This window comes from Prinia subflava, chromosome 15 (genome assembly GCF_021018805.1).
Source record: "Prinia subflava isolate CZ2003 ecotype Zambia chromosome 15, Cam_Psub_1.2, whole genome shotgun sequence".
Taxonomy (NCBI): domain Eukaryota; kingdom Metazoa; phylum Chordata; class Aves; order Passeriformes; family Cisticolidae; genus Prinia; species Prinia subflava.
Genome location: NC_086261.1, coordinates 12,875,809 through 12,901,737, shown reverse-complemented (window position 1 = coordinate 12,901,737; position 25,929 = coordinate 12,875,809). Strand labels below are relative to the sequence as shown.

The 25,929-nt window shown below is 39.2% G+C and overlaps 1 protein-coding gene across 1 annotated transcript in view; it reads left to right on the top strand.

Moving 5' to 3' along the window:
* Positions 1-25,929, top strand: part of PRTG (protogenin) — a 78,372-nt gene that overhangs the window by 6,135 nt on the left and 46,308 nt on the right. Inside the window, 3 exon segments of the mRNA XM_063412583.1 lie at positions 23,573-23,717; positions 24,716-24,849; positions 25,139-25,276. Coding sequence (XP_063268653.1) covers positions 23,573-23,717; positions 24,716-24,849; positions 25,139-25,276 — 417 coding nt within the window.

The window sequence follows — 25,929 nt, the reverse complement described above, 5'->3', positions numbered from 1 at the left end:
TTTTTGTTGTTGTTGTTGGTTCTAGGGCATTCCCTCCTTTTTCAACAGTGACTGGGCTGCACTTGTAAGAATTCTTCCACAGAATAAGGAATGGTCTTATGTTTATACTGTTACCAAGATAAAAAAAAGTATAAAACTTAGCTTAGTGCACATGAACCATGTTTGTTTCCACTACCATGTCACTTGAGAGGTGAGCTTTTTATGGGTTTCCTCAACACCTCAGTTTCAAATTTGTGTCAAGCCTAATGCCAGACTGAGGCTTTCCATGCCCTTGCTTTTCTTCCTAGCTAGTCAGACCAAAGCTGTTAGGGTTTATTTACCAGTTTTTATCAATGTAACTTTACAATGTATAAAGTTTTTACTAGCTTCTTTTTTAAAAGAATGCTCACTCTTTTTGGCCATGCACTCTGTAGCTAATAAAACCTTCACCTACGTGAGAAATGTTGAAGGAAAACAAGGTGCTGTGCTAGATGTTGTACAGAACTGTGGCCAAAAGCTCTCATTCCTTACCTGGTGCAAGTTCTGTGCGTGCTGTGTGCACAAGCCCATGGAGATTCCTTTCCTACTTGCAAAGCAATGTATGGCAGCAAAAGAGGCTGTTCTGTCCCTGCAGTGTGGTGCTCCCCCCCCACTGCTCCCTTTCTTCCCCCTCCCTTTTTCTCTGCATTTCTTGGTGTAGAAATTGTTGAAAGGGCATTCAGCAAGGCCCCCTTTTGTCAGCCAGCTGATTATCCTAAAGAAAAGGATCTCACTCTGAGCAGTTGTTTGCCTAGAGACTTGTTGTCACGTCTTCACAATTTAACAGCTGTGGCTATTGATGGTGTGCAGAACAATTTAAGACAATGACAAAAGAGAATCTTGGAGGAAGAATTTAGAAGTTACTAAGCGTTTTCCTACAGAAATTTGGTCATGCCCATTGTTGGACAAACTTGTGCTTAGTATTTGTTTTCCTCAGCATTTTGTATTTTTTCCACACTTTATCTCCAAAATTGTGGACATAATCTTTATTTAGTTTTGCTTTTTTGTTGTTGTTGTTTTTGTTTCATCAATAGGCCCAGCTGTTAAATTGGGATTGATTACTTCCAGTCTTTATAACTGGTAATCACCACCTAAGTGAAAAAGTAATCAACAATGTCAAGACTCCACATTTTGTTGAGTGAGTGTGGGTTGTATGGTCAACATTAGTTACTAGGGTCAACCTCTAGGTAGCTTTTAAGCAGCAGCATTTTAAGCAGTGTCTACATTTTAAAGTTGATTGTCTCAGCAATTGCATTAGAGGTGGGAGAAAAAATGGCACTAGATCATTTGTACTGGGACTTAGAAATCCACCTGGCAGCCTTCCAAAACCTGCATCTGTAGTGGAAACAGTTTTTGGTTGTATGGATTGTTACTTTTTAAAGACATAAACAGCAGACTTAGGGAAGAGATGTCTGTTAAACCACCTGAGTATGGACAGTTTGTTTATGACTTAGTGTATGGAATTATTGTAAACTCCTCCTTTGTTTTTCTCTATATGTAAAAACTTTGGAGGGAGATGGCCTTCCTAATTTATTAGAGGAAAATATAAATAAGCATTACTAGATAGATTTTTTTTTTCCTACTGCTTTTACTTTGTTTCATAACTCTCAGTAATAATTCTATTGGTGCTGTTGGATTTTTTTTCAATGAAATCAAATTTGGTCTTAGGTGAGTAGAAGTTTTTTCTTTGTTTTTAACAACATAAATGCCCTCAAAGACAAAATAAATCAAGTGCCATCTGGATAATACAGTTAGCATCTCAAGGCCCTGTTCAAAGTGCTTGTTTCTCAAGTGCTCATCTCTTGGAGTTCTGGTAGAGGTTTCTGACACATCAGAGCATCTGCAACGCAGGGAAATAGAATCTAGGTATCATTTCCCCCAGAGGCAGACAGGTCTGCTCCTGAAATTAATTTAGATTCTTATTTTCAAAACCCAGCAATGACAGAATGTGTAATCTTTGTATTTAATGGGGTAAAAATTTCAGGGTTCCCGAATCTTTCTGTGCCAGTATTACACTAAACAGCTTTTAAAATTCCCACTGTGGTCAGGGTCTTTTCTGACTTTGGCTGACGAGAAAACTGTAAATCTTTTGGTAGCTAAGCTTCAGCAAGTTTGGTTCTAGCCCGGACTTTGTAGCAATAGTATTCAGTAAGTAGCTGCTTGTTTACTGGATGTCAGAGCAGTAGAATGCAAGGTGAGAAATGAAAGACTGAAAATGAACTTGTTATAAAAGACTTAGGAATGCTGACAACAAACTTTATATCCAAAGCTTTTATCAGGATTTAATAATTTGAGGCAAAAGTTGCAATGTACCAAGACACTGCTTCACCATCTCTGGCAGGGTTACTGGAGAGGAAGAAAGTCAGCAGAGAGTGCACTTGTTTAACTTTCTGTAGTTATGATTCTTGCTTTTTATCTGTTTTAACTGACTTCCTCTTCTGATTAAAGTGGTGAGAATACACCTTTTTTTCTCAGAAATTATTTGAAAGTCTTTTTTTTTTACACTGTTCTGCAAGTGGGCAAAGCTTTGAGGAAAGGAAACATGAAACAGAAATGAGCACGAAACAGACAATGACGATCTACCCTCTTCCTCTCAAGACCTCACAGCTACCTTTTGACTTGCATTTTACCTTTTTTTTTTTTTTCAATGGTAGAGTACTGCTGAGCAAATGACACCTCCAGCCTTGGAGCAAAACTGTTTGAAAGCAGTGCCTGCCATCAGAGTCCCAGTACAATTCTCCTGGAGAGCAAAGAGTAAGATGGTTGTTGTTTTAGCATGGTGGCAGAAATGTATCGTGAAAAGCGTGAAGCCAACTGCAGCATGAAACCATCTTTGTTTGTCTGTCTTTGATATATTTTCCCATCTACAGAATCTTAGGAAGAAAACTTCTATGTGCTGACTGATATCAGGGGACCGGTGATAGGAGTGGTTTTATCCCAAACCATTGCAATTCAGTGTATCTGTGTTTGATGTGGTACATCTTTGCAAAGCACGTGTTTTAGGCAAATGCTGGCATGAGCAACAAATTCCATTATGTGCAAGACTTTTGGAATTGCAGCTTTAGGTGGAGCAAGCATAGTGTTTTAGGAAGGAGAAAAGTCTGTCTTAGCTGCAAGATACTATGAGTGGAGTATTGATGACAAAACAGCAAAATTTACCTTGTCCTAGTCCTCTAGCCTTGGAACACGCTAAAATTATGATTAAGAATTTAATAATAGCAATAATTTACATTGGCTTAGTAGTGTGGTAGAAATTTGCTCTTTAGCTCTGAGCTGCAGTAGGTTAAATTTTGAAATTATTTGTAATGATTATGAGTGAGAGTTTTAAAAGAAATACTGATTGACCAGGCATAAGAGGTACTTTATTACAAGAGGTAATAAGAGGTAAGTTATTACAAGCATTAAACCTGTCATCTGGTGTTCCTTTAATACATAGCTGGGAGGGAAGTTAAAGTAAGTCTTAACAGCCCATTATGCATCTTGTACATAGTGATGAACAAATGTTGGAAACTGGAGAGGATCTCGTGAACAGAAGCAACTTTATATTTTCAAATCTGATTTTTAGTGTCTTCAGATAATAATCCTGATCACACTGATTGATTACCTTGTTTGTTCTCATTCCAGTAGATCAGAATTTCTGGTGTAAAACCTTCATGGTTTCTGGGGTTTTCTTGGCTCTACTTTGAGCCATTTCAGATTAAACTCCAAACAAGTTAAAATAAGTTTAGAAAACCAGCTTACATCTCAGCCTTTGCAGCATGAATTTCTAGTGTGAAGTAGCAATGCTCTGTCTTCTCCCTCTAAAATCATAAAAGTTATCTATCACCATGTCCATATCACCATATTTTACAAAGTGGGTTTGTCAGATCTTTTAAGCTGTATTGAGACACTTTCTGTACACCTTAAAATGGAGAGGAAAACATATCAAATAGCAAAGTTTTTGATTTATTTGCTGATCTGTTCTAACATTAAAAATTTTCTGATCATTTGTGTCCTCTCCCATGTTCCCACTCTTCTTTTTTCTCACACTGGATGCAGGCTGATTTTTCTGCATTTAGTTTTTGTTTTTTCCTTTTCTCTCATAAATTCACACAAGTGGTACAGCATTGCTTTGGATCTGCAAAACTGCTTCTGGTGACCCTCCTTCCTTATTCCTATCTGATGCCTGGAAGGAGGTGCTGTTTTCCAGAGGAGCTTATTTTCACAGCTGTGGTAGAGGAGAGAAGTGTCATAAGATACTTTGAGGTCAGTTTTGAACCCAAATTTAGATGAAGTTAAAATGATTCTACAGAAGTATAATACCTTGTCTCAGGTGCCCTGGCTGTCACTTAAAATTATGCAATAATTATGATTAAGAAAAAGCTGTTTTAATAGCCATTGCAATAATGTACAATAAACCCAGGTCAGTATTACACTATTGTTTTTTGCTTTACAACTTGTTACAACTGGAAGTTTTCAAATAACCCGTTATCTTTTCAAAGAAACCTTAAAATTAAAGTCTTTGAACATGCAGAAGAATTTTAAATGCTTACTCCTGCTTGTACAATCTTGAACATATTAATAAATTGCTTAGATGACTTATCAGCAAATTAACTAGGGTAAATTATTAAATTACCATTTCACCGTCCACATCAAGATCTCTAGTAAACCTCTAATAACTGTAACATGTGCCTCAGGCAGAGCTGTGCATTATGTATGTTCTTTGTAACGAGAATTCGTTGACTTTATGAAGCCATTGACAGACATTTATCATTTTGTTCATTAAACTTGTCTGTGACATCCGGTAAATTGATGTTAACTGGAAATATTCTCTGGGAGTTCTGGCACGACTCTGTCATTTTGCCTGAGGAGAAACTTTGTACCTAGCATGTCCCAAATTACAAGGGTGAAACTTCCTTCCCCCACCTCCTCTCAGCCTAAGTGAGCATATGACCAGCTCTTTTCTCCCCTCTTGCTCTTAATGCTTATTTATGCAAACAGCCCTGTAGCCCACGGTTTGCAAGCAGATTTATCACTGATCTTCAATAGAGGCTGAAAGTGGATCCTGCTTTTATTAGTTCAGCCAGTCTGTGCCAGGAAGGCAGCTCAGTTTTATCCCACAGCGAACAAGAAATTATCTGTGGAATTCCTGGGAGCATTGATGGGAGTTTTGTGACATTCCCAGCACATGGCAGTTCGTACTTGTTTTTAGTGGTTGTAATCTTCATCCAGTTTTGCTTACTGCTGGTTCTTACAGTGTTTGGTAGGTGACCAAATGCATTGCTGAAAGCCTTTATAAATAGTTCTTTGTGTGGTCTTTTCAAATTACTTTGTTTGGAATGATGAACAATATTTCATTTTTTTTCTGCTCTTGAGCACCCAGCGTGGAAAAAAATACACACTTTTAACACCTGCTAGTGTTTGATTCCTGTGGGATAACTCTCTCTGATAGTGGTAGAGGTTGTTAATAGGATATCTGCCTGCCTTCCAGTGTTCTGTTGTGCTACCTGAATCCAGCTGTATCAGGGATCTTTCAAACCGAAATGAATGGACTAACAAATTGTGCCATAACTGGCCAAAATATTTATTAAAGGGTATAAGATGCCATCAAAAAATTGAATGGCAAAAAAATCCATTACATAAAATTTTTGTCTTTTGAAAGTAGAGCAGTTGGCTCCTGAAAAATATATTGTGTCTCACTACATAATAGTTCACTGGATTAAATGAATTTATTGATTTCTGCTTCTTTACTGACACACATTTATGAGCAGTTTCTTTGGCACCATGGCCACATGTCAAAGGTCATAACTTTCCTTCACTATGGAAGAATAAAAGCTTTCAGATGGTGAATCCCTGAAATCTAAACAGGGCTTTATCCTCCCTTCCCCCCTCAATATAATTACTGGTTTTGCATGGATTTATTTAAGATAAATACACAATCATAATAAAAAAACCTGTACATACTAAAGGAACCCCTATATTATCTATCATAAAATGGCTGCAGGAAACTATACATAAAAGGCAACGTATCTAATAGGTATCATTATGGAGCACATGATAATATATTAGGTGTCTTTATGGTTAGGGATTTTATTGAAAATGGTCACTTTTTAGAACAGATTAAATATTTTTCATGAAGAATTTTATCAGCTATAGTATAGAAACAGTATTTGTTTCCTTTTAGAGTTGTGTATAATTGTGCACCAGAGGAGATCCTGGAAGTAGATCCCACTGAGAAAATGAACCATGTTCAAAATCTGTGCTTTGTGTTTTGATGAATGTTTATAATGTTGACATTTTCTTTAATGGGCTTCATTAGTAGTAAGTAGCCTGTGGGGTTTTTGGTGTATACTAGATATGAAAGTCTACTCATGATGTAAACATGAAGTTATTAAAAAAAGAAACTGCAGTGAAACATAAAGAAGCTTAATCAGTTCACAAGCTTGCTGGAGGTAAGTAGGCAGGAGTAGTGGGGCTTTGAGTCTGTCCAGGAAGATCTTGTCTTCTCTTTTTGGCAGCTACTGGCTGGTAGATGAGCTCTGACCATCTCAAGAAATAGCAGTGTAAGGTAACCTCAGTAATGTGTTGATTTAAAATAATGGAAATATTTGTGCTAGGTAAGGTGACATGGTCTGGTTAGCATGGTCTGGCTGTAGTCCTCTTAGCAAGGATGTTTCTGAAGGAACAGCAGAGCCTAGAGTTCTACCAATGGGAAAAACACCCCATGATTTTCTAAGAAGGCATAAAAAGTCACCCCACTGCCTGCCCCAAGAAAGAATCATCTGCCAGACTTTAGTTTTGCATAGTAGAGATGAAACCTATTGATGCGTTTAATCATGATTCTTGAAAACAAACAAAAAAACAGTGGTAGACTTTTCTTCTGCTCTATAATTTTTATGTGTGTATACATTTTATGGGGGCTAGTGGCACTCTGATCTTAAATTTACCAAGTATGTATATTGTAGAACTGTAATTGTTAATTTTTTGACATGTTATCATTTTTGATAGAAATTTGTCATGTCAGTATTCATCTCTGCTTTTTAATTTTTCTAGTACAGTGTATTTCATCAGGACTGTTTATCCTGTTCCCTAGAGCAAATTGAAGACAAAACTGTTTTCTCAGTTTTTTTTATTTTTCACTAAGGCAGCATGGAAATGTCTACTTAGGGAACAGAGACACGGAACTTATTGAGGTCTTTGTGTCTGGAAGTAGCTTTTGTTGCTGCTATGACTAGAATTGATTGTTCTGTAAGTTCTGAGGAAAAACCTCAAACTTTGTTTTTTGGCATATGTTCACACATCTTTCCTCAGCTGGACTGGCTCAAGACAGGAGGTGATGTTTGTGCCGAGCCTGTTGCTCCTGAACACCGAGCTGGGCTTTCCCTCTAAGCAGTCCTGGACAGATGTAGGCTTGCTTTTTTCTCCTGCTCTGCATTAATGAGGAGCCGAAGTGTGATCTAACACTGCCTGGAGAAACCAGCTGGCATGGAAAGCTGGAAACAACGCTCTAATTACCTGGAGAGGAAGTTTGGGAGGGGAAGGGGGTGAGGCGGAGGTGTGAGCGCTCTCATGTGTCTCGAGGTTGAGAAGGGTATTGGTGGGGAGAGGCGAGTGCTGAGGGCAATCCTGTGCAGTGAGGGGACCTGGGCTTGGCTCGTTTGCAGACTGCCATGGGTACAAGTTCAGAGTGGAAGAGAACTGGGGATCTGGCAAAGACTGGCTCAAGGGAGTGCGCCCATCAGAGCAGCTGATCTTTCAGGACATTGAATATGGACCCAGGAGGCCTGGACCTCCCTTGGGAACTTCAGAGAGACAAAGAATAATATCCTAGTATGGGGATCTACAGAGTATTAAAAATGCATTTCTGCTTCAGCCAGAAGCTTCTGCAATATGTGACATGAGTCCACTTGTCCAGACTTTTCATGGGAAGTCTTTGATTGCATATTTCTTATGGCCTCAATATTTGATACTAGGTTCTGAGGTCTGGTCAGTGGGAGCTGCAACAAGCTGGGGGAGCTGTCCATGTTTGCAGTACGCGGAAGATCGGTGTTGTGTCTTGGATGTCTAAATTTAGTGAATATTTCAGTCCCCCATTCAAACATTTGCTCACACCCAACAGCAAAATTAAAATAATAATAGAATGTAATCTCAAGGTATTGTGGAAGTGGATGCAGTAATATTTGTGAAGAACTGTAGTGCAAAGCCCTGCAGGGAAGACAGAAAGAAGTTGGTAACTCTGTTCAGGCCAGTGCTTAACACAGTGTAATACAAGGAATGAGGCCACACACTGAACAGAGAGGAGAAAACAAAATATTGAATAGATGCTCATTATGTGAGCACCATTCATTTGGTGCTGTGAATAGTGGGGGAAGTGCAATTTGTATTGTTTCTTAAAGCATGTATATAAACAGAGCAAATCAGTTACATAAACAGCGTTATTTCTTCAGTTTCTCAACTTCTGAGCATTGGGAAAATTTTCATCATGTGTGTATACACACATGTAAGAGATATGTTGAATGTATGAGTGGGAAAGTTTAGGGATTAGCTTCATTTATCTAATGATGTATGTCATTTTAGAAAATGAAATAAATATGCTTGAAAGCATTAGAGTTTTATATGGGCAGGATGTAATGAAAAAAAGATTGGTAACAGAGGGTCTTGTGGCAACTTCTTAAACAAGTAAGTTTGTCAGAACTTTCTGATTCAACCATAACATGGCCTGTTATCAGTGCATGTATTTAGCAATAACTTTAACTTGATAATAGTAGTCCTCAGATATTTTTTAAAATATATATATACATATGCTCATCTATGCACTCTCTGGTGTTTGTCAGTACAAAATTGACTCTTTCTGTCATCTGACTGAGATGAAATCAGGTGTATTGCTGGTGCAGAGGAGAAGAGCTTTTTTGAGGTGCCAGGCAGGACTGTGGGCTCCAGTGCTGTGGAGGAGTTGGCACCTATGGGCTTCACCTCCTCTTTCATCTGCTCTCTCTTCTCTCAAATATTTACTCCCCCACATAGCCTAGACTACCAACTGCTTTTTAGGCTACAGGTCTTATGTTGAACCACAGGGCAGATTTTTGGAAATCAGCCTGGCAATCACAACTAGAGAAAAGCTCCAGTACTTGCTTGTTTGCTTGTTTGGTGGGGTTTTTTTGGGTTGTTTTTTTTTTTTTTTTTTGGGTTTTTTTTTTGGGTTTTTTTTTTGTTTGTTTTGTTTTGTTTTGTTTTGTTTTTGTTGCTTTTCCTGATACATTTATGTAAAGAATCTCAAAGGCAACCAAGCATTCAAGACCTCGGGCCTTTGATGCGACGTGTACATCTAGGTCTTGGGGATCTGTACCTTTGAGTGCTGGGACCTTCTTTCTCTGAGGATGTTTTTCACAGGCCTGTTCAGAAGCTGGAATTATAGGGAAGTGTAAAGCATTATTTTTATTTATTTTAATTGTTCCTTTCCTCACTATTTAGTTGCTGCCGTGTTCACCATTGTCTTCTGTTTATCTAAATAATGGTTGCCTGGCCTTTCACAAACTTGTGATGGGGAAAGATGGTGACCACCTGAAACAATAATATCTGTGGCAGAATAGCCTGAGAACTTTAAATAACCAAAGGGGACTGTTTCCAAGGCAGCTAAGTGACCTTTGGATCCCAGGAGCAGACTATTCATAGAGGCAAAGCCTTTGTCCTGCTTTGACCAGTGGTCAGTGAACTCTGGCAGGCCCCTCGGCTCACCATCTTGGCCCTAGACTAGCAGCTGGTGATTGATTCATTTAACTGTCCAGATTCACATTCTTCTGTCAAGGACTTGTCAAGGAAGAAAAAGGTTCTGTGGAGGGCTATTCATTTTACTAAAAGGAAGGGGATGCATTATATGATTGAGTGGATTACTTTTGGGTCAGAAGAGTTCCTGCATTGCTCTGTTTTAATTCGGCTTTCAATCAAAGAGAGATTTAGTTTATCAGTGCAGTGTGGTGCTCATGTAGAGGGACAGATAATTTCAATTCCATCAGTGCAATAGAGTTGTTTTGTTTTGTTTGTTTTCTGTTGTTTCCCCAGTCCTTTCTGTGATTTGTCCACCCCACTGTGTTTCTACCAAAAAATCCATAGACTTTTGTGATTGGTTGATATGACAGAGTAAAGAATATTAATTAGTATTACTCTCACTCTTAGATTTAATGTGTGTTTTATATGAGTGCTGATGTTCCTACTACCTCTCCTATATGGTTTTGAGCAATCCAGGCAAGCAGCAAGTAAGTAAAAGATTAGTTTTGGATTAAGAGAAAAGTGAGGAGAAAATAAATTAGACAGGATCAAACTAATAAATTACTTCCCTCCAGACAACACATGTGATGGTAAAGCTGAGGGCAAAACCTTGTATTTTCTATCTAGTACCTGTGTTCACCTGAAACAATAGTTTGTTGTACAAATTCAGCATTTTCTAAATGCTCAGAGCTGTTTCCTTCTGCTGGTTTAGAATGCCCCTTTTTGTAAAACTAGGACGGTGTTTCCATGCATTATGAAACTTGAATAATTTTTTCAGTTTTACAGCTAATATGTCCAGAAAACCAACTTTGAGTTGCACTGGGGAGGTGTGTTTCAGCTTCAGTGTGTTGCCAAGCCCCTCTTTCCATCTGCCCTCCAGCTGGGTTGTGTTTCCTTAGCATCAGGATTTCCTTGCTGGTGCTCTTCACGAAGTACTGAGCAGAGCCCGGCGTCCTTAGCTCCTTCCACTGGAAATAACAGGCATTAGAGAGCAGATCCTGCCAGTTAACCTTCTGCCTCCATCTGAATGAACACCATGAGCTGCAGCAGATGAAATACGACCTTCAAGTTTCTTTACCCCACTCTTCTAAGCTATGTATTGTTTTGATTTGGCTTATTGAATGTATTATGAGGGATTTCTGATTGGCTCCAGGCCAAGGTATTTTACCTCTGCTGATGGAAGTACAAGTGCATAATTTAGAAGAAAATACAGTGAAGCTTGATCTGTTGTATCCTTTTCTCTCCCTCTTTTTTAAGGGAAAAGGGAGAATTTTGTATTTGTCAAGATAAATGAATGGCTTAACTACCTTAAGAGCACAAGGGAAGTCTGAGATAATCTAACCTTGCTAACACTTCTGTTATACACCTCTGCACACACGTCAGAAATCTCAGATAAGTAAAGCACCTGTTGAATAGGCAGCCTTCTTTCATGGAGGCCTGCTGGTGTCCCTCTCCTGCCAGCAGCTGCATTTCCCAGGGATCGTCTCCTTGCTTGGGACTTGCCTGTTTCAGGCTGGAGTAGGATGTTTGAGATGGGAATACCAGCTTCTGTGGGCTCCTAATAACATTTCCCTCAGTGCTTCCCTGGTGGCTTTAATTCATGGCCTTGAGTTGGAGACAAACAATGAGCTTTTAAAAATCATGGAAAGGAAAAATGAGTTCTCATTGTGTATTGGAAAATACAAGTAATCTAATAACTAGATGAATTACCTACTTAGTAGAACATGGATGTTTGGTTGTGCTATGACTGGGCAAACTGGAAATCCAAGAGTCCCACCCAAGCAGTCAATAGCCATAACAAGGTGACTTCCTCTAGAGACATTGAAGGCAAAATAATGTTTATGTAGAAGTTGCACTTCTGATTTGTTTCATGTGAAAATTGCAAGAGTTGAAGAGTTGTAAACACTTCCCCCTCCTGTACCTCCAGAATTTTTCAGGTAGACATCTAATGAGAGGATTTAAGTAGCTTCAATAAATAGGTAGTACTGACAGTGTCTTTTGTTGTTTGGTTTTTTGTGTGAAATTTGTTTCTGCTTTTCTCCCCGCTGCTCTCAAAGTTCAGGACATTCAGATTTTAACTGTTAGTTACTACCCTCTGCTGAAAGACTGTTCTTGGGTGAGTTCTCTGGGCTGTGTAATGCAGTAGTGGGGCATTTGGTGACAGGGAAATGAGCTGCAGGCATTTGGCCCTTGAGAGTGGAGGCATTTCTTCTTTCCTTTCCCCGTGGGAATGAGGAAATGTTGACATTTGGAGAGGGGGCTGAAGAGCTTGAATTCCCAGCACCCCTGCTCAGCGCTTTGCATTGAAATGGTCTTTCATCCTGGGATGCCGATTCTGAAACACTGTAAGCAAAAAACGGAGAGTGCTCCTATCTCTCAGGAATAGCATTTCTGACAGTCTGGAGATTTAACAGCACCACCATATCAACTTACACTCATTCATATGGGGATGGTGTCAGTTTGCCACTGTATGAAATGAAACCCCTTCCCCTGCCTTCCCCCAGATGTGAGCGGAGGCACAGGGTGGGTGGTGCAGCACAGGAATGTGTGGGGCCCCTCTCCTGGCCTGGGATGTGCTCTCTGGTGCTTCCTCTGATTGATGAGCTAGGCAGGGTGAGGTGAAGAGTGGGGTTTGCATTCTGCTTAGGGTCTAGTTTTATTTTAGCCAGGAATAGCATTTATTTATTTTTAGAGATACAGGACCGATAAATAGAGGTCTTACCCTTGTGCTGGCATCTGCAGTGAAGTTCATTGGTCACAATGGGGCAGATTTATGCTTCCAGTGCTGCAGACTTCTGTTGCAAAGTGCTGAAATTGACTTTTCTGTGTTGCACTAAGCGATTATTAAATTTTTCTTGTTCTTTGAGGAACTTTAGAATCATAGCAGTCAATCTTTAAATCTTTCATATTCTACTATGATTGATGTGGTTTTTATTTTGGTTTTATTGTTTTTGTTTGGTTTTGTGGGGTTTTTTTTTGTTTTTCTTTTTGGATGCCCGATTAGATTAGTTGTGAAGGGACATGTCTTTTGTTGCAAAATCCTGCTTGTGTTCTGATCCTTGTCTTCATGTTGTAAAGTGCAAAACTGTGCTGGATGTTCCCCATGCAACAGTTGGGCTATTAAGCAGAACTAATTCTTCACAGAATGGCAGCAACTCCAAAGAAAGGCATCTGTGGGATTAAGCATAGATACTAGAAGGCAATCACTGGGCAAACTGCTGAAGGAAATCAGTCCTTGCAAGGGAGAAAGTGGTGCGTTCTTTCTCCTGAATGCATGCAGCCACACAAGTAGAACAGCTTTGAAGCTGGTTAATGTGGCTTACTGTGTGCCTTTTCTCTCCTATTTCCTATGCTTCTTGTCTGCAGAAGAGCAGAGGGGAATTCCTTGATAAGTGCATTAGCATTTATTGTGCCTTCTGTGGCCACACACTGTTGCCTGGATGATAGATAGACTGAGAAGGGAAAACCCCAGCTGGGATGCCTTCAGAAGTGAAAAGATCAAATCTCTCATGCTTGTTTACATGGTTCTGTAAGGAATGTCAGTCACACCATCAATAAACTGTTGGATATATAGAGCCACACATATCAAAGCCTCAAGCTTTTAATTCCTTTAAAACAGTGCTAGTGATAACTCCTGAGGTGATATGTTTGTCTACTTTTATTGGGAAGGGTGGTAGTGGTGTATTTTTTGCCTCCCATTAAATGACTGGGGTGTAGTAAGGCAATTTGTGCACTCACGTGAGTAGCTTGCATGTAGCTGCAAGAGGGGCATTTTTGCAATATTGGTAGCTGCTTCTACCAAAGTAAAATAGAAAGACCTGGGTGTATTACCCTGCACTTTCTTCCCTCACACACTGAGAATTCTGTTGCATGCCCTTGCATTGCAATATTGGATTCCCATCTCAGTGTGGCTCTAAGAGCAGCTGATGGGCAGGAGAACAAACTGTAAAATAAGGCATTCACGGGCTGGTGGTGTCAGTGAGGATCCTCCTGTTATTTTCTCTGGTACATTGCTGCTGCCCAGGATCCCATTTATTGTCACAATTATGTTAATATGTCATGGATAACAAGCTCTGTGTCTGTTCCAGTGGTTTAAAGAAGTGAGAAGGGAACAGTATATTCTGATGGTCACCTTGTCAAATTGTGCCTTTCTGTTCCTACGTGTGTTTCTGCATTGAAGAGAACTTTTTGATGAGTGATTATCCACTTCTGAGGAGGCAGTTTTCTTCAACTGTTTTGAGAATTTTTTTCCATAACATACAGAGTGGACATGCTAATTATGAACTCCTTCTGTTTCTAAGGTTAGCACTTTTCAAAATTTAGTGCTGCCTGTTTAGCAAAAGAAAAGAGCATCTTTCCTAAAGTATAATATATCCTGAGAAGAAATGATTGTTTTTATCCTTGAAAAAATGATCAGTATCAGAGAGATTCCTGATATATTGTGATGGTGTTGAGGTGTTTTCTTAACTTTTCAAGGTTTTCCTCCTTTCCTGTGAACTGTCTTCAAGCTGCATCCACTTGAGTCCTCTCCTCCTGCTTTTCTGCACTGGAATAGATCAGAAACTTGTTCATAAAACTTCCATTTTGTATGTGGATATCGTGGTTTTAAGCTGAAACCAGGACAGTGGAGAAGAAACTTTCCTACATTCTGAGGATACTGTAAGAATGAAGGAATAAGGATATAATGTAGCAAAGAAAGGATAAATGAGTGCATTTCCCTAAAAATCTGGTCCAGGTCCAGGATAGCCTAGCTGGCTTCCAAGATTTCAGGAAGAGAAAATAATATATGTGAAACTTCAGGCTGGTCTTAACTTTGAGAAGCTGGTGGTGAAACCTGCCTGTGTGTGGCCATAGGCACTTTTATGGAATCTAGTCCCAGCCCAAATGATGGAGAGCTGAGTGATCTTCAGTGGACAAATTCAGACTTGGTTATTCCTATACAGGGATTTTTAAAATGATCATTTGTCAGCCACTGAATTAGGAGCCTTAAAGAAAGGAGCAGGGGGACCTGAAAGTGTTAGAGGAAACAAATGAGATTGCAGCTGACATCTCCAAGGGAACTTTTGTTCGTGGGTGCTCAGGCTGTTGACCTCGTTGCTTCTCCATTTCATTGCCTTTAGATTACAGCATTCTTCAGTACCAGAAAAGTAGTGGGTAGTTTGTGAATGGGCAATTTTTAAATTTTTGGTTTTTTAAATCAGAGACACTGGACATTGCTGTACAAAGATTTTAATGCACGGAGAAACAGTTTTGTATTTTACAAGTATGGCTTTTGTATATGAAGCTAATGATTTCTCACTTCTTATCAGAGATTGGAGAGTAATTCCTGGTGATTTGCATCTTAGTTTGGAATTCATTGGCTCTAAACATTGCACTTCTTAGATAAATGTGCAAATTGGTAAGAATATGAGAGAAGAAAGAAAAACGAGAACATGCCTGTGTTTCTTACCTTTTCCACTACTTTCTCTAGTGCATTTCTCATTGTTTAGTTTAGTGTGGAATTATGTGGTAGGCTTGGAGTAATTTTTTTTTTTTTGCAATACAGTGACCATAAGTTTTAGCAGAGCAGTTTCCCCAATTGTCTGGCACTATGTTGGATGCAAACAGTAGTAAGCTGTGCAAAGGAGCTCAGCTTTTAGCTGAGCAGTCAGGGCCTTGGAGAAGATTTGTCCAGAGCAGAAGTAATGAATTGAGAATAGCAGAAAGGGCAGATGGCCCAAATCCTCACTCATCACCTCATCTGGGATCTTCTTGGTATTTATCAGTGAAAGCTTTCTGTAATTACCCCTATGTGCAGAGCATTTTCTGGTCCCTCCAAAACTCAGAATGTGATTTTGAAAAGGTTTTGCAGGCTAATGCCTCAGAAAAATTTGCACCTTAGATACAACAGTACAGTTCTGTGAGCTGAAACGTGAGGAACACATGGTGTGAAGGATGGTTTTGTCTAAAGGGAATGTCAGTTTTCAGAATGTCAATTTTCATGGCCAAACCTGGCTCATATTCTGTGCTTGTGTCTTTCACGCTGTAGAAATGAGGTTTCTAATCTTGTTGGCCTTTTGCAATATTTGGGCCCTTTTCTTTCTTTTTATTATTATAATTGTTTTTGTTTGTGTTTTCAGGAACCCAAGTTGTAGTGCTGAGCTAGCAGCTCATAACCATGCAGTTCTGTAATTTCCCACTCTGCAGGGTTTGTCAAAGCATCAGAACTATTGCTGCAGAATATCAGTGTTCTGTACCAACTGTAATTCTGATCCACCTTCTCTAACATGTTAAAATGCCTGCTAGTAGATTCTAAATGGCAAATGTTTAAAACAATTGTGGGACAGAGAGATTACTAGGTTTCCCATATCAATTATTGATAGTGTCAAATCAATGTGGCAGTTTCAGTCTCATTTACCCTCCTTATTATTTAATTGTAAGGCAATAGTTTGAGCTTGGACTCCTTTTTCAATGCAGTTCTGAACTATCATCCTTAAAACTGCTGCTACCGTGTTCGTACTAAAGGGAAGGATTTTATTCCTCAGATTTGATATCAGTAATTCAAAGCTGCTTTTTGATTTGGTCTCTCTCTTGTTTTTCTTTCTTCCTTCAAATATTTCTCTTCTGTTGCATAATATCTGAATTGGGTCTCATTTCCCCTTCCCCCCACACTTTTTATGTGCAATCTCTAGATTTCCCAGGAAAGTTATTTTCTTTTTCATATTGAGAAATTACATGTCATAGTAATGACAAACCAATGTGTTTCTGTCGTGTTGTCTTAGGTCTGTCTATCCTGCCTTCTTTTTAAGAGTGAGTTCATAGTAAGCAGCTTGAAAGAACAAAAAGTTGGGTATTGTAGCTAAAATGGGAAGCTGGGAAACAAAACAGAAAGGTAAAATGGATGCCCTTTAGCAGGATGACCACATTTCCAGGCAATTCGAGCGCATACTGATTTTAAAGTCATGTCTAACAGTTTAGTGTTAGTACCTCATTAAAATCCAGGGATTAATAGCAGCAATCTCCTTGTTGCACATTAGAGGGATTTAGCTGAATTTGGGATTAGAGGGTACAAGCCATTCTAGCAAAGCTTTTCCCAAGACACCAGTGAGGTGAAGTGAGATAGCTTAAAGACTTAGGTTTTTTCTAACTATTGCAGTTATGCTATACACACACACACGTGTATGGATTTTAAAAGTGTGGTGAAATGGTTCATTAATCCTTTAAAATGTATGCTACCTTTGGAAGTGAAATTGTCTGGAAAAGCTTGTTTGAAGGGTAAAGGAAGGCAGCTGGAGTTGGAAAGGCACTGAAGGTGTGGTTGGGCCTGGGTTAGTCCAAGCACATTAAAATCTGTGGGTCCTGGTCTTGAGATTCACTCTGTAACCAAGACCTCCTTGTGCTTTAGATAAGGATAACGTGCAGTATTCTGCTGTCCTCTCCTGCAGCTACGCTGGGGTTGGAACAGGACGGGTCATTATTTTCTCCCCCTTTTCCCTCCTACAGGTGTTTCTCAGCATGCAAGTGAGAGGAACAACCATCCTGAGAGCCTTAAGTTATATCTGAGAAAAGGCATATAAACACTACAATCTCCTCCCTCGTTTCAGATTTTTGGGAGAAGGAGAGAACCATTGTTCAGTTGCTTTATTGCTTTCAGTTGTTTTTTGTTAGGCTACCCCAACTCATTAGCATAGCAATGTGTGATAGCATTTACTGCCAGGGATTATTAATACAGAGAGAGATAAGTACAGTTTGAAAATTCTCATGTAATAAGCTAAGCACCTGATAGAGGATTCTCCAGAATTTTCATTGAGTTCTTAACATGTGGGCAGTGATGTCAGCAGCCTATATCATTTATCTAATTATTCATTTATTAAGTGCTGCATCTGATTTTTTTGGGGAAAAAGGAACTCATTTTGTTCCGATTAAATATAAGTATCAGGCTTCCAGCATGGTTTGGTTATTAATTAAAACTAAGCATATTAAACTAAAATTTTAGCCGAAGTAGCACAAAAACATGCAATCTCAGAATATCTCTTTAAAATGCAAGGTTATAGAAAAAGTGTATTTTAGTTAAGCTTGTTTTTTCAACCATTCTGGCAGAAATTAAAAATAACAGCTGACTTAAAAGAAAAAGCCACACTTCTCAATTTATCAGAAGAGTTAAATCTCTGGTAATTTATCAGAATGCCATTACCAGTATGTTGTTTGAATTACAGTCTTTTATAACAGTCAGAATGCAGTGACACTTTTCCTTTGTGCCTGAAAGGCCAAATGTGTTCTGGATGATATCACTTCCTCTTCCAGATGGAACTCAGCTCCATCTCAGCTCAGTTGTTTGCCTTCAATAATGGCCATTAGCGAGGGAGATGCCTGTGCAGACAATGAGTGAGATAAAGTCTCTGCAGATGCAGTTGCCTCCCTTGTTTGCCTGCTTCGTGCCAATACATTTCCATTCAGCAACCTCACCTGAACTTCCTGTGCTGGAGCTAAACCCTCTTCTTGCTTTTTCTGGTCTTACAAATATACAAAGAAGTATTAAGGAAAACAGGGAGCAATGACTCTCATTAATCAGTAAGACTATCACTTCTCTCTTGAGATTCCTTTCCCGGAGCTAATCAGATCCCAGCTCTTTTAATCTTTCCTTACAGGTCAGGTTCTTTTTCTCTTGATATCTCTCATTTTTATGTCTCATATTTTAAAAATGATCATTCTAGGTCAAACAACACTTGATTAAAGTTTTAAGGCTGAGTGTAAGAAATCACTCTGCTTGTGGTAGCACATAGAGGATGCCCTTTCGGAGTAATCCCTTTTCACTTACAGTTATGAAAATCTTTACCCATATTGTTGTATTTGTGTGACATTCACCTCTGAACTATATGTAAGAAGCAGAACTTGGACTCCAAAATGCTTAATTTTTACTAGCCTCTCTTGGGACACTCAGGGAAGATTCATCCATAGTATCACTTGATGACAGCCCCAGCTCTGAGTACTCCACATGCTTGTTCAGAAATGAGGAGAGCTGTGTGTCTGCAGTCTTGCCAAGTGTCTGGATCTGTCACTACATACTCATAAAAAATTTATTCCAGATCCCAGATCAAAGTGTGCCATTTGAGCGGCAAATCATTGGAAATGTTTGTCTGTATAGCCAAAAGGTATAGCAGAACCCCTTCCATAATCTTTTAAGGCTCATTCCTACAAGAAGTGAGAAACTGCAGAAACTCCAAGAAAATATGTGCAAAATGGCTTTGGTGTAAAATATAATACACGTATGTAATACTTGTATATGTGTTGGATTTTTCAGCACTGTCTTGGAGAGAGTGCATCACAAAAACTAGATCAAGAAGACAAGAGTTGTCATGTGCTTCCCTGAAATCTATTTTCTTTGGGAAAAGCCATAGCTTCTCTTTAACCCACAAGTTTATTTTTCTCAAATGGAATCGCTTCACCGGAGAGTTTGAAAAAAAAATGGAAAGATTCTTGTTTTCACTTGAAGGGTTAGGGCTATTGTGAAATTCTCAATAGCATTAACAGATGCCTTGTACAAATGGCATTATGCACTTTTGTTCTTTCCACCTGAGCAGTTCATCTCTCTGAGTGGCCATTATCTCTGGTAAAACACTTAAGCATCACCATCACGTGCTGCAGAGTTTCTCAGTATTTAGTGCATTCTGGCTGGTTGAAAACTGTGCTGCTGTTTCAGTTCTGGGTTTATCTTTCATTCTTACAGGTTTTTTATTTCACAGTTGTAGTCTGGTCATGGGCTAGAGTCAGCTGTGATGAAACAGTAATCAACATATAGGTTGTTGGAATTTCTCTTGCCTCTTAAGAAAGCTCATTCAGAAAATGAGTTCATAATGACATGAGGTGTGTAAGTAGAAAGTGCAGTGTGTAAGGGAACAGGTCACTGGATTTGTGTTGCAGCAAGTTTCAGGGCTTAATTTCAGGAGGGAATGAAGTGGGTGTGTGTTCTGCTTCTTTTGCTTGTTTGTTTGGTCTTTTTATTTTCATAGTTAAAGTCAGTGAAGGACGGCTGCTGCATACAAACAAACAAGAGGTGTGAGGCATGAGCTTGTTAAGTTTGACTTTTTCATACCTTAATAGTTAAATGTGTAAACCTGCTTAGGTACACATAAGGTTTTTACGTGATGCAGGATAGTGTTCAATCCATGTACATCAGCAGCAATTCTCTAATACTTCATCAGCACAACGATGTTTGCCTCAGTGATAAATGAAGGAATTTGTACCAAAACTGAAGTCTGGCTTTTCTCTGCATAGGTAACTTTGATGGCATAAGTCACACAGTTCTGCCCAGTAAGGATCTTCATTCGCAGGAGTAACCATACAAACACATGCACCTATTACATAAATTTCAGTAATTCATACAAGGAAATACAGTTTCTAGTTATTGTCTTCTACTTCTGTAAGCAGCATTTCGTATCTTGGAAGTTAAAGAGGGTGGGAGCATCAACTTCTCAGTACAGCATTAATCATTTTCTTTTGGCTGTAAATCTGGGAACAAAATGATTAAATAGACTGGAGAAGAGGGGGGAAACTCAAATAAAAAGGCACTTACATTTATTGCGTTGCAGGGTTGTTTTTGGGAGCAGGGTATGTCTCTTGAGACTTTGTTTCTTATCCATTTTATAGAGCTCTGGCCTCTTAACAGCACTGCTTTAATGACTTGTTCTTGGGGTTCTGAGTTGGAATCAGTGCTTGCCAGGAAAACAAGCCTGTTACAAAGAGGTCAGATTTCATGAGACAGCAATAGACTTGTAAAAACAGATTTTACTGGAACAAATAAAGTCAGAATTAAGAAAATAACAGAGATGTGAGTAAAGAAAGACACAGATGGAGCAAGTATTGAGCTAAACTGACAATGTATGAACTTAGAGAAGAGGTAAGTGGGGATTTTTTTTCCTAAAAACTCCATTTAGTAGCATTAATGAAGTTTTTTTTTAAGATTTTGTGCAGTTCTTCATAGCTGTGACTTTTGCTGTCTTTAAAGATGAATTTTCAAGGGAAAGGTATTGTTCCTGCTCAGGTGGAAAAATGTTCTTTGCATATCAGCTTCAATTAACAACTTGCACTGGATTTTCTATACCGTGTAGCTGAACCTGTTCTTGCCTGCTATTGTGATGGCATTTTGTGGTCTGAAATACTAATTGTCCTCAGTTTGCTTTGTGATGTTGAGAATCTCACTTCTGTCTTTAATCTATAGCTGTAATGTACAGAGAGCATGGAAGTAAATAATTCTTTTGATATACATAAAGGAAAACCTAAATTATGTTTCATTCATCTCACTGCATCTCTTTAGGTAACTGTACCAATATAAGAAAATTCTGGATGCAATTTTATAGTTCCAATGGAGATGAAATTTTTAAAGCTGTGAAAGATCTTTGCTTCAGTAAGCCTGTATGATCACCTTTCTGCCTTGTTGCAGTGATCCTTTTTCATGCCACTGGCTGTGGTGCAGCTGTGCTGCAGGATGGCTCTGAAACTCACATTGCATTGGTTTGGAATGTTCATATCATTGATGCCTTTATTACATTCCTAGAGATTATATTTTGAAATGTGAGCAGACTAGCAGTCTAGTGTGCTGCATCATACTTTCAGTAAATAAATGAAGAACGCAAAACATTTTATTTTCTGTTAAGAATGGCACTAGGGAAATATTATTCTGACTGCAGTTGAACACAAGTTTGTGTAGGGAGAAAACAGAACTAAGAAGAAGGAAAGAAAGTAAGACAAGCTTGGATTCCTTTTATTTCTGTTTCTTCTTCTTTTTCCCCACCTCTCTATTTTGTGGTGGAAGGCTACAGGAAAGCTGAATAGCACTGAATCCAGACAGTTTAGATATGGGCACAACCTGCTCTATGTGCAGGTTATTTGCCTTGTACTGAGTCTGTTTTGTGAAGCTGAGCTTTTGTAGATAGTCAAAAATTAAGTCTCTTTTTTACTTCTGATTCCTTTCCAATCAAAAGAAAATCTGTTTAAGGCAAGAACTGCTTTTGCGTGTCTCCCAACAGGCTTTAAATGTGAGAGTTCTGCTGTAACACCTTTATTAATGTTGTGGGGGGTTTTATTGTTCTTGAACCTGGTAGTGCTAAAAAGTGAAAGAAAGAGCAAGAAGTGTACCCTAGTTCTGTTGGTGAGAGGATAGTCCTGTCTGCATTGAAGGTGGGGAGGGAACAGCCTCAAAGAGTGTCTGGGGCTGTGTAGACCTGCCAAAAGCACAGGTTTGGCAGTGACCATGGGTTACATCTCTGCTCCCTGAGTCCGGGCTGTCCTGGGGGTGCCAGACCTGCTCTCCAGTGGCCACAGCATTTAAACCATGTGGCTCCAACTGCTCTCAGGTGGTTTTGCTGTACAAGGTGGCTCTGTGGTCTTGTTACTCACAGTCTTTGGGAGGTCTGTTCACGAAGCTGCAGCACTTTGACTGCTGGTGTGATTAGGAGCACTCATTCCTGAAGTGCTAATGCAGCTACAGGAATGCAGTGCCAAAAAAAAAAGGGCATTTATTCACACGTGGAAAGTGAAATAGGCATGTGAGTAATAGGAATATTTCTGTTATGTAGTTAGGCCTGTGCTAGGAGTTAATTTGTGTGTGGGATGGAAGCAGCCAGGTGAGTTCACGTTTCCTTCACACCCCAGTGTTCATCTCTCAGTGCTGTGCTGTATCATTAAAATGACAGGGATGGGGAGCATTCAGTAGAATGCCTGGTACACATCAGTGCTGTCTCTATCCTGCCTCCAAAATATGGCATTTTTGGGGATGAAAAACCATTTCCGTTAATAAACAAGTAAAATAGAGAAATTATTTAAACACAAAACTTGACTATTAAGAGATGGGTAACTTTTAACTGTTGGTTTCTCTATTGCAACCATGTTTCTACCATCTATACAGGAGTAGAAACTTAATTGGAGTCTGATTTTTTTGAAAAAAACAAAAGAACCATTAAGTTCACAGAGATCGTTCCCTCTGAAGTTACAAGGGGTGAAACGTGTGAAATTATTTGTGTTGAGTTATCCAAAAGGAGTTGCTTCTGAATAATTGTTCTGTTAGTTGTAAGTAGCATTAAATAAGCAATTAATTAGCAGGTTTTTTATTACTTTCCCTTATTTTTGAGCAAGGAAATCCAACAACTGATCGATTTCTTAGCTATTAGCTGCAGAGTATCTATTGATCTGCTGCTTCAGTTGGCTCAATATTGTGAACTCCTCAAGCTGTAGATGCTCAAAATGATATTGATGCTTTGTTCATCAGACTTCAGCTTGGTGACTGCTCAGACTGTTGGGATAAAAGTGTTCTCACCTGCTTAAACTTATTTTGAGATTTTTTTGATTTTGATTTCTTTTTCTTACCACACATGAACTTGTACAACTCTGGAAATGCTTTCTTTTATTAAAGTGAGTCAGGAACCAAAAGTTGTTTTGGAAATTTCTTATTGCAATCAAAATTTTAAGGCTGTCCCAAACTAGTTGAATTGACTTGAACTTTGTTAGTCTAATAATTGATGTGGTTTCCAGCTGCAAGCCAGTCAATTTGTACGCTTAATTCTATTTGAGCGTGTCATATTTATTTTCATTGAAACATTTTTTACTGAATTAGGTTAAAGCAAAGTTATTTTAAGTAAACCTTCAACCAAAGAAAACATTCTGTTGAGCTAAGTTGACAAGGCAGTTAGATCCATCTTCCTTTGCATACAGAAATAAAAGGGTTATGTGAAGTATTTCTGGGTATTTTTATAAGTTGATCTATGAACTAGAATTTGATTTAACCAGGAATTTTTCTCACTTTAGTCCCTTAAAATTGTTATTCTCTTGTTTTTAGCCATTTCTGCCTTTGAAGTCCAGCCACTTTCAACTGAGGTCCAAGAAGGTGGAGTAGCTCGATTTGCCTGTAAAATTACAGCAAACCCTCCTGCCACTGTGACATGGGAAGTGAACAGAACAACTTTACCCTTAGTCATGGACAGGTATGTTTGGTTACACATTTTAGAATGTGTTTTATTCTTTGCTATCATTTTGATGCTGTCACAAGAAGAAAATCTGAATACTTGCAATGTTATTACATTAGAAAGGTTCCATGTCAACTGTTGAAATAGGTGCTCATAGGTATGTTGCTAATGAATTTTAAATAAGTGTTACGAGTGCAGACCAGAGTCACTTGCTATTGTCCGCACAGTAATCACTGATCTTTGAATTCTTATTGGTGAATTTTGTGTGCAAGTCATCCTCAGGAGCAGGCATTGCAGTGGGGAATGGAATGGGTGAACTTTGGCTCTGGGAGTGGTTTGAACTAGTGGGATTGCTTTCACTGAGGAATTGATGCTGAACTTGTTTTTATTTAAAGGGACAATAAAGAATTATATATACAGAAAATTGAATTAAAGCACTTGATACCAAGGAAATTCTATGCAAGGGTCTTCTCATGAACTCATTAGCTTGAAGAATACAGTCTGGTCTCTTCTAAATTCTTTTCTGTGTCCAGTTTGCGTTCATTGACCTGACTCCTGTGCTTTTTAACCTGTAACTCCATTTGAAAGTGTCTAAGATACCCACATGCAAAGGAAGGAAAAAAGAGAAACTAAAAATTGAAAGCATGGGTGGGTTTCTGGGAAGTGTACACCAGTTCTGCCCATATATCAAAAACTGCTGTAAAATACCAGCCAGCCTGAACAGTATGAATGTAGTAGCAGGCTAAAGAAGGCTGGGATGGTTGATTCTGAGGGTGAGAAAGATCTGCTTGTTGAAAGTAAATTCCTCTGCTCTCATCATGGTGCTGGGGGGAATTTTGCCTGCAGTTCAGAAAGGCAGGAAGGTGAGTCATGTATTGGGAATGTTTCTGAGTCTCCAGCCTGCTGCTCCCAGGTCAGTGTAGCAATGGCTGTTTGTAAATCAAGGAGTTAATTCCACAGTGGTGTTCAGTGGCTGAATGTTTATCTGCATTTCTTATTTTCTGTGTCTGTGGCAGGATAACTGCTCTGCCTACAGGAGTGCTTCAGATCTATGGTGTTGAGCAGAAGGATGCTGGGAATTACCGATGTGTTGCCACGACTGCAGCCAACAGACGTAAAAGCACCGAGGCCGTGCTGAGCGTTATTCCAGGTATTTACCATGTCACATTTTTTTCAGTGGCACCATATTCTTTCTTATAGTTTAGCAAAAACACTAAAAGCTATGAAAAGCTGTAGGTCAACCACTTGTCCAAATGATTTTGCTTGCTTTTATCTTGTGCTAAAATACTGTTCAATGCAAGTTTCCCCAATTACTGAACTAAGGCTTTGGTGTTAATGTAACTTTTGGTGTCCCAAAAAAAAATTGTTTTATTTCATATTTCATTGAGTTTTTGTTCAACTGTGCTCACTTTTTATCTTTTTTTTTAATCTCTGCAAAGCCTCAGACTTGAAGCCTTTTCACAAGCCATCTATAATAGCCGGTCCTCAAAACATTACAGCATCTCTTCATCAAACTGTCATCCTGGAGTGTGTAGCCACAGGGAATCCAAAGCCAATCATCTCATGGAGCCGGTTAGGTAGGTCTTAAAATTACAGCACACGACCTTCAGCCTGTGGAGAGGAAGTAAAACTGGAAAGAAAGGATTTGAGCAATTAGGTTTCTGTTCTGAGGCTCTGTGTAGTAGGTAACGATTAGTAGGTTAAGGTAGGAGGAGTGAAACACTTTTCAGTTCCATGCTTCAGTACTGCTGCCGAGAGGCCTCAAGGTCTTCTGGAGCTTTGGGCTCCCTGCTTCTGCTGTCAATCCAGCAGTGCCCTGGGCACAGGGACAGGCAGGGTGGTGACCTCCAGGGATCCCTGACTGGAGTGGAATTGGTGGTGAGGGTGGGTTGGGGTGGCTGCAGCCATGAAACAGACCTGTAAGAGTTCCTTCCACTCTTCTTCTTAGAAGCCCTATGAGAGTGTGAATTGTACCTTGTGCTAAGGGGCCATTTGGGCTATGAATAGATATAGACAAACCCAGGACAGTCAGCCTGGAAGGGGAGAAGAGGGAGTGCAGTAGGAGTAATAACACTGAGCAGTGCATCATATTTTTTCATGAAAACTACTTTCTATTTTCATTCCAACATGTACTTAAATGTGGAAGTCAGAACTGTACATGTAGAAGCAAACCATGAAAATTTTTCCTTCCTTTCCATTTCTAAAAGTATAAGAAATAAATGTATCTTTC